Below are 9,374 nucleotides of genomic sequence, written 5' to 3' on the forward strand. Positions count from 1 at the left end.
CCTTCACTGGGCGGGAGGAGGTGACATGAGCTGTTTGTGTCGCTCTGAGACCCAGAGGGGTGACGTAGGAGGTACCACGGGGGCTGGTCTTTCCGGGAACGGACATCTCGGGGGGTGATCCAGAAGAGTCAGATGTTTCCTTCGTGTCCATTTTTGCTATTGATACAGCTGTGGTGGTCTTCCTGGAGGCGGAGGTGAGGGGTGGGTCAGAGCCGGTTTCCACCACTGCGCTGGGACGCTCTGAACGGGTGTGCGCTCCAAGGCTGAAGCTCGAGGAGTCTGCTGATGCCCGCAGGGGGCTGGATGGAGAGACTGTACCATCTTTTGGCCCCACTGATGGGGCTGACGTACCCGGGGCAATGGTGGGGCTCTTCCCCGTATTGGTACTGGCTGGGGTCTTCCTAGGTGAGGAGGACATGGATGTCTCAGGTGGGGATGGGGTTCCAGGGAGAAGCTGGGTAGTTCCCAACTTTCGGTCGCCGCCATCTCCCCTCGCGGGTTGCACCCTGCTGGAAGCTGTGGCACCAACGGCGGCTGGGCCTCTCGTGTTCTGTGTTGGGAACATGGCCGTTGAAGGTTCCTTCGGAGACCTCCCTCCCATGGAGCCGGTGTTTAGGACACTTGATCTTAGAGCCACACCCGTCGCAGCAGGAGGAGTGGCAGCGGCTGGAATGGCACTTGGTGCCAGAGGGGACTTTGTCTCAAGGCTGGGACTGGTCTCCAGCCAGGCACTGTTGCGAAGGGCAGTGGGATAATGAAGTGTGCTCGTGTGGGGCTGTGACCTCGCTGCCACGGAGGTAAAGGGGGAGGTCCGAGATGACCAAGAAGTTGTAGGAAACTCAGGGCCCGCTGAGACTGTGTGGGTCTCCAAGGCAGAGGAGGGCGATGGAGAAAGGAAAGGTTTCACTCTGGAGACGCTGGTGGTGCTGAGGGCTGTGGGGCCACCTGACAGCTCCAAAGCCAGAGTCCTGGCTGAGTCTGGGGCTTCCGGGGAGGTGCTGAGGGCGGGCAGCGTCCCCGCAGTCCCTTCCCCCGAGGGAGAGGGATGGGCCTGGGCAGAGGTCGGACTTGTGACTTTTCCAGGACTTGCTGTATTTCTTGGTGTCATGAGGAAAGGGGTCCCTGTGATCAGGGGAGCGGTAAGTCTCTGCGTTGAGAATGTGCTGGAGCCTGACCCTTGATCACGTAGATCTGAAGGAAGTGACAGCAGAGGCACATGGGAGGTCAGCGTGGTGTCTCCCTCAGAACCAGGCTCAGGGGAGGCCAAGGGACGTCCAATGTGGGACAGAGTCTGTCCTGGGCTCGCTGGTTCCCTGGCGTCTGGAGTCTCTCTAGATGAGGTCTCAGGTGGCGAGTGTGTCCCTCCTGGAGTACGTGAACTAGTGTCTGTCCCTGTCTCAGCTGCAGAGGTGACGGGGACACTTTTTGCCATCGGACTCACACCTGTGGGTGTCTCAGAGGAGGCTGGGCTTTCTGGGGAGGGTCTGATCCTGGCCCAGCTGCTCCCCGCACTGCCGCTTCCTGTCACCGTGATACCAGTGGGGACATTCTGCTGATGGGTGATGGGGCCACGTCTCGCTTCCGTGGTTTCTCCGGGTGAAGTTCTTTGGGGGGGGCTGCTCTTCAGAGTGGGGAGCTCAGGGACATCCACAGCAGGAGAAGGGCTGACAGCGGTTTCCGTGACGTTTGATGCCACTCTAGGATTTGTCTCTGCCTGCTGCGTGTGCCGGGCTTCACTGGTGGACTGAACTGAGCCTGCCTGGGTCTGTGCTGTGGCTGTTGGGTTGCTGGGAAGGGGTGCTGTGGGGTGCTTGGAGCCCCCAGGGGCAGCCGTGCTGGTGTTGTGTCCTGGGTGGGGTAAGGACACTTGAGCATCAGCTGTCACCCTGCTATCAGGGCTGGAGGCCGAGGTGACAGTCAGGTTGTTCTGTCTTCCAGGAGTGGAGGTTCTGGTCGTGGTCTCAGCTGGGGAAGTAAAAGACAGGGCACTTTTGTTTGCTGAGGTCACACCTGCAGGAACCTCACATGACAAACGGGTGCCTGTGTGTGTCCGTGTGCACTCAGTGTCGTGGGCCCCTGTGGGGATAGGGTAGGAGCACTGGACCCAAGGGGGCAGGACGGGTTAGCGTTTGCCTTCCGGGGGCAGGTCTAAGACTCGTCTCCTGAGAGCAGGCTGCTGGCTGCCCGTGGGCTTCCTGCAGTTCTTTCTGACGGGCGACCCGACTGGGATCTCTTTTCTTCTGCCGGACAAACCTACATCTAGAAGACCTGCTGTGTACATGGGAAGTTGGGGGGAAACTGGGCAACCTTTCCGACTGAGAAGAAACAAATCTGCACAAGAGAAAGGACAGGGCAGCCACAGGAATTTTCCTAAAATAAAAACCTGACTGTATCAGTTCCCTCCTTCAAACCTCATCCATTAGTGTATTGTGTCCCTAATGACCCATCTTGCTTCTCCCTCTTACGCCGGCTCTCAAGCGGGTCTGACACCGCCCCCCCCAAGATTGGGTAAAGGGTAAAGGTGCTACCTTTTGGGGATTTTACAACAAATGGTGCTCCGCTGCCACCTAGTGGCAGAGGCCAGGGATGCCGCCGCGAGCCCCAGAGGCTTACGCCAGCCCGCCCTGCAGAGAATAGTGAATGACAACGGTGGAGAAGGCTGAAAACTGGCCCCACCTGTACCTCCCACAGCATCCTTCCCCTCGCCTTCGGTAATCACAGAGACATTCTTGCACTTCCCCAGCCAAACAAATCCTAATTCTGCACTCCCCTCTCCCTTCTGTCCAACCTTACCACTCTCGTCTTTCTCTGATGAGTATCTACTCATCACTCAAGATTCGGTTCAAGCTAGTCTATTCCATTATCCTTACTGAATTTCCTGCATGTTCTACAATATGCACATATTCCTTCCACTGGAATTTGCAGGAAAGTCTGAGAAGGAAAATAAATATTGATGTGGGGACACAGAAGTAAAAGAAAAACAATAAATTCCCTTACAACTTATAAGTCAATCAGAGAAAGACCAGGACAGATACCACATGATCTCACTCATATGTGGAATTTAAGAAACAAAACAGATGAACATAGGGGAAGGGAAGGGAAAATAAAATAAGATGAAAACAGAGAGAGGCAAGCGAAACAGCCTCTTAACTCTAGGAAACACTGAGGGTGGTTGGAGGGGAGGTGGTGGGGGATGGGCTCACTGGGGGAGGGGCGTGAAAGAGCTCTGGGTGTTATATGCAACTGGTGAATCCCTAAATTCTATCTCTGAAACTAGTAATACACTGTTAATTAAATTGAATTTAAATTAAAAATTAAAAAAATTAAAAAGGTATTATGATAATTTTTTTAAAAGGTCATTATTCAATATAATTATGTCCTTTAGGGGTTGTATCCTAGAAATTGCTACTCCTGTGCAAACGAGGATTAAGGTTCTGTTTTGGGGCAAACTCCTGGAGTTTCTAATTTATAACTGTATTGTGAAAGATACATGTCGGTAATTCAACTTTTGATTTTTCTTAGTTCATTTAAAAATCATTTTAGTGTCTTAGGGAATGTTTTCATTGGTCTGCTTTTTTTTGTTGTTGATTAGTATATTACTTTATTTTTAAATGGTGACTGAGTTCGATTATCTTTATTGTTAACTTTGTAAGAGAGAAGCTGTAAACATTAAATATGGACACAAATGTAAACATTAAAAAAAGTTTTTCTTTACAACTTACAGCCCCTTGACAAGTCCTTGAAACAGACGAGTGACCTTCTTCTAGGATCCCAGCTGCCTCCATGTTAATACCTGGCTACGGGCAAAAGGCAGTCTTAGCCTAACATTAGCCCCACCTCCAGGACCTGTAAGTCTCCTCTAACATATAAAAGTCCCTTTGGGAACTTCCTCTATCTCTACCCCCTGCCAAGATATACGTTAGCAATCACCTTTCAAGCATAGGGCCCACTGATGGACATCTGAAGGGTCTCATGACTAAGATTTTACTTAGTCTAGTAAATGACTTCCTCAAAGTCCTGGAAACCTTGGAGACTGACTCTATCCCTAAGCCCCTCCCAACTTGAAAGTATATAATCAGCCAACCGCCACCACCCCTGGGCAGCTCCTTCTGCCCACAAGTCCTGTCTCTGTGCTTGAAAAAAATCACCTTTTGGCACCGAAGACATCTCTAGAATAATTTCTTGACCATTTGCTCTAAACATTTCCACATCAACTGCCACTGCTCATTTTTTTCCCTCCGTAATGTAAATTTTAAAAATACACAGCTTAATTATCTCCTCTGCTAGAAGGTCTTCTTTGAAGTCGTGATAACATGCTTTATAATAAGAAATGCATATATTTGGTAGTTGTTCCGGTTTCTGGCAAAGAACTGCTAAAACCCTTGGAAAGTGAAGAGAGTTAGAAAGGTGGCTTTTGTTATGTTAATGAGGTGGCTTTGGGGAAACCACCTAAGGATGGGGGCTTACAGGAGGGTGGGGAGGACGGATACCAAGGGGTGGGAGGGAGGGTTAGAGGTAGAGCTCAATTACCAGTGGCTGATGATTTAATCATTCCTGTGTCATGGAGCCTCTATAGAAACCCAGAAGGACAGGCTGGGAGAGCTTCTGGGTTGGGAGCATGCGGAGATGGGAGTGTGCCCCCTGCAGAGAGCATGCAAGGTCTGAGCCCTCCCCATGCCTTGCCCTCTGTATCTCCTCCATCTGGCTGTTCCTGAGTTCTATCCTTACATAAGAAACCAGTAACCTGGGGCATCTGGATTGCTCAGTTGGTTCGCCTCAGGTCATGATCTCAGGGTTCTAAGATCAAGCCCCACATGGGGGGGGGGGGGGCTGCTCAGAGGGGCTTTTCCCGTGTCCCGGAATCCCCTGTTTCTCCTTCCCTATCCCAACACCGCCCACCCTGACTTGTGCAATCTCTCCAAAATAAATAAAATCAAAAGAAGGAAGGAAGGAAAGAAAGAAAGAAACCAGTAACCTAGTATTCTGAATTCTGTGAGCCGTTCTAGCAACCCCCAAGGAGGGGCTGTGGGACCCTCTAATTTATAGTCAGTTACCTAGTCTTGCACTTGGCATCCTGAGCTGGAGGGGTTGTTGGAAACTCCCATTTGTAGCAGGTTGTTCAGAAGCACAGCTAACAGTCCAGGCTTACAACTGGTATCTGGTGTCAGGGGAAGGGGCAGTCTGGTAAGACGGAGCCTTCAACCCAAGGAATCTTGATGCTACCTCCAGATAGATAGTGTCGGAATTGAGCTGAATTCTCAGACACCCTCCTGGTGTCACAGTGGAAACTGGATCCAAGAACGGAAAAGAAGCCCTTCCTGAGTGGGAGGATCCTCTTGTCTGCTCTCAGCACCAAAGTGTAACTCTTCAGCCTCGCTGCTACTGTATCTCAGTTATGTGGTGACATACTGCAATAGACCAGAAGCTTCTAAAGGAGAGAAACTGCCTTTGGAATCTGCATCTCTCCTGCACATCAGGAACTTGCCTTCATTTGTTGCACGAATGACTTCAACTCATGAGAGCGCAACCCGAGCATATGTATTGTAGGAATGGGATGAGAGTAAAAATTCCCTGGTCCATTCATACATTAAGTCTCTGCCGTTCACAGAAATCTTGTGCTGAGCTAATGACGACTCCAGCTTCCTTATACCTCTACAGATAATCTGTCCTGCAGAAAGCGGCCACGTCCATCAGAGGGGAGATAGAGATGGAGATAGAGATGATCATGATGAAATCAAAAAATTATTCAAGGGGCACCTGGGTGGCTCAGTGGGTTAAAGCCTCTGCCTTTGGCTCAGGTCATGATCCCAGGGTCCTGGGATCGAGCCCCACATCGGGCTCTCTGCTCAGCGGGGAGCCTGCTTCCTCCTCTCTCTCTACCTGCCTCTCTGCTTACTTGTGATCTCTGTCAAATAAATAAATAAACAAAATCTTAAAAAAAAAATTATTCAAGATCTCTGTGCCTGGCTCTCTCTTTGCATACGTTGCCCCGCTGACTCTCCAACACCCTGTGAAGTTCTTACTATGGAACGAATTAATTAATATATGCAAACAGTGTTTGACCCATAGAAAGGCACCCAACCATGGCTCCCTGGCATCGTAAGATTCTACGACGACCGAATGCAGAGGTAATATAAAAAAAAGATCATTTTTTTCCTCATATCCAAGGTACAGACGGCTCTCTCCATTACCTGAGAGTCACCAGCTACCCCTCCTCCCCCTCTCCATTGAGCTTGGCGGGATGGTCTTTGTACGGGGCAATGGAAGATACAAGGAGCCATGGGACATACATCAGCTCACTCTTTCTCTGAAAAGAGAATTCTTTCTGAAAAGGTTCTGGTATAGAGTCCAAAGCCGAGGTAACACACTGGCTTTCTGTCCTCCAACAGGTAAGGACTGAAACCTCAAAACAGAATAAAGGTCGTGAACGCTTGCTAGCTCTAGAATGCAAGGAACCTTTAGGACTGAGCAGATCAGGTTACCATCTCATAAGCAATTAAAGAGATGAACGCACTTTTGGGGAATGGAGTTCAGAGGGGTCTCAGTGGCATGTCTCAGGGGCCAGAGACTGGCGTAAATGTTTAAATGTTCCCAGAGACTCTGACAGAGATAAGACCAGTATTCCCAAGAAGACACAGCCCCTAGGGCAAGAATCCCAGCACAGAGGATAGCAGGCACTGAGCAGTCTTCTTGCAAAAAGGATGCCCTGGGAGAAGCAAGGACAGGATGTCTGGCAGTATCCCTGGGCTTTACCTGCCAGATGTCAGCAACCCCTGCCCTCCCAAGAATCTCTCCGGACACTGCCATTGTCCTCCAGAGGGCAAAAATCACACGCAGTTGAGAACCACTATTTTGGAGACATCTCCTAATTTAATCTAGATTTTTGCAACTACTCAATTGCACATTTGTTCTTATATTATCTAGATAAGACTCTGGAGGCTTAAAGAGGTTACGTCGCTTGTCCAGGAAGTGGCAGAGGTGGATTTGAACTCAGGCTCTCTGGCCAAGCACTGGAGTCAGTACTGTTAGCCACTCTGGTGTGTTACATCTTGGTCATCCGAATATAGGGAACGACTTAGACTCTGGGATGAGGAAGACCCATCCCCCAGGGGCAAGGAGCGGAGGGCAGTGTGAAGAACCCAGATAGGACTCTGGCCTCCAACTCCCTCTTCTCATCTGCCTCCGTTCCCACCCAGGGGACATCTGAGTGACAGGAAACTGGCCTGTGCACGTGCCAGGGCTGAAGGCGAGGGCCAGGCTGAGACCCATCGCCACCATGTGCCTCCAGGACAGCGTGCAGATGTGGAGATAGAACGTGGATGGGCAGCCAGGAGTCTACGTCAAGAGTTGGGGGGGGGGGGTCTGTAGAGGCCACTGGGTCTGGCCTTGACTCTCCCAGAAGGTGGGAAGAGCTCACTCACCTGCTCAAACCGTCCACCTGGGAGCTGCCCTGGGAATGTCAAATGACAAACTGGACTCGTAGAAGCCCAGGACGGTCCCACCTGCCTGGACCTGTCACCTTCCTTTGGAGGGGAGGTCACCCAGTAACTGGGAAGAAAGGGGACTGTTTCTGAGGCTCAGGGGAAACACGAACAAATCTTTCCTCTTTTCCAGGAGAGGAGTCCCCAGCACATAAGATGTGCACAGTACAAGATGAGGGTTACTGAGGTCCTTCGGGATCCTGGACAGTCTCAGCCCCCGGGACAAGGAGGGTGTCAGCATGGGATACAGAAAGTGGAAAAAGTTGGATGGGGTCCAAGGCGGAGGGAGAGGTGAGTGAGGAATGGATTTCCTCCAGCTCTGGAATTAAAAAAAAAAAAAAGATTCCAGGGGGAGATGGAAACTCAGAGAGGTTAAGTGTCCAGCCCAAGAACATACAGCCTGTCAGGGCTAGATTAAGATTTCTTCTCATCTCTGCTCAGGGATTAAGGGAATCTTTTCCAGCCTTTAAGTCACAAGTCCTGGAGGGTGTCTGGATCAATTCCAGGGGAATCCTGAGAGGTGTCCCAGGAAATGATGGGACCATGGGGAGGGGTGTCAACCCACAGTCCAGGTGACCAGCACTCCTGGGGACACAGCTCAAACAGCACCCTGGTATCAGATTTGGGAATGAGCCTGGGGGACAAAAGCTGTTAAGCAGCCTCTGTTTGTGGCTGCGTGCTTTTGGGGACAGCTCAAGGGGACACGCCCTATCGGGTTGGAGGTGGTGGGGTTGCCGGGTACAAACCCGCCCACTATTCAGGTCATTGTGTGGATGTCTTACAATGACATCTAACCACAAAGCTCTTCCCCGGAACGGGGCCTCGGTGACTCAGGGCTAGGGGGGCTGGGAAGCCGCCCCCACCTGCTCTGGGAGCTGCAGCCTGGCAGGCCAGCCACTGTCCAGGGTCTCAAGACCTTCCAGGGTGGGGAAGCCCCTCTCGACTGCCCTTCATGGCCTGGTGGCCTCCGTTTCCCAGAGAAACATCAAGGACAGTCCTTTGTCCTGGAACAAGCACACGAGCAGGTACTTATGTACCTGGCAGAGGGCAGACGTCCCTCTCTACAGGCCCTCCCATGTCTTGCACGCCCAAGAGGTTTGGCTCTTCTGCCCAAGGAAGCAGTTAGAGTAAAGCAATCCAAAGGCCTGGGCAGCCCAGAGGCCACAGGTGGGGAACTGTGGACCTTCCCTATGTCCAGAGAGGGCCTGGTCTCTCCCCACAGTGGGCAAACACACCACGCTGGACCCCTGCCTCTCCCTGAGGCCGGTGGGCTTCCTCGAGGGGATAAGGCCCAAGCTAATTTCCCCCCAAATGACCAACAGGCCCACATAGTTCCCTGAGGGATCTAAGAACCCATCTCCCCTTAACTGCACAGCCTGCCTTTTGCTTTCCGCCCCTGCCCTGCTCATTCCCCTATCGCGCAGCCCAAATACGCTCACATCACACCCACCTAACCCAAACACACTTGGCAGAAGCTGCCTCCCAGCCTCCGTGCACACAGATCTCCAGGCCAGGACGGTTCTTCCCTGTCTTCCACTGAGCGTGCCCGTAGACACCCCTGCCAAGCCCAATGCCGCCGGCCGCCTGGGCAGACTCCCCGCTGTCAGTGCTCCTGCTCAGCCTCACGACCCTCGTGACCGTGACTGGGCGGCCGCATGCCTGGCCCGCCAGCACCCTGGAGCTTCTGGAAGCCTGGCGCTGGGATGGGCTCATTTGCCACCTGCATGCTAGGCACCAGGAGCCAAGGCATCAAGGGGAAGCGGCCCTGTGGGGGGAGGAGAAGGCAGGCACAGGAAGGAACAAATGCCGGGCCGTGTCCATGGCAATCCTGGACGCGGTGGTTTTGTGACTTGGTCTGGCGGGGGGGGGGGGGGGGGGGGGGGGGGGGGGGGG

At 52.3% G+C, this 9,374-nt stretch overlaps 1 protein-coding gene across 1 annotated transcript in view; it reads right to left on the minus strand.

Annotated features, from left to right (window-relative positions):
* Positions 1-206: 206 nt before the first annotated feature.
* The window catches only part of LOC132009607 (mucin-16-like), a 9,550-nt gene continuing 382 nt past the window's right edge, over positions 207-9,374 (minus strand). The window contains exons 2-3 of the mRNA XM_059387642.1: positions 1,217-1,965; positions 207-401 (exon numbers count right to left, since the gene is read on the minus strand). Coding sequence (XP_059243625.1) covers positions 207-401; positions 1,217-1,965 — 944 coding nt within the window. The remainder of the gene's footprint in view (positions 402-1,216; positions 1,966-9,374) is intronic.

Source organism: Mustela nigripes, chromosome 2 (genome assembly GCF_022355385.1).
Source record: "Mustela nigripes isolate SB6536 chromosome 2, MUSNIG.SB6536, whole genome shotgun sequence".
Classification (NCBI taxonomy): domain Eukaryota; kingdom Metazoa; phylum Chordata; class Mammalia; order Carnivora; family Mustelidae; genus Mustela; species Mustela nigripes.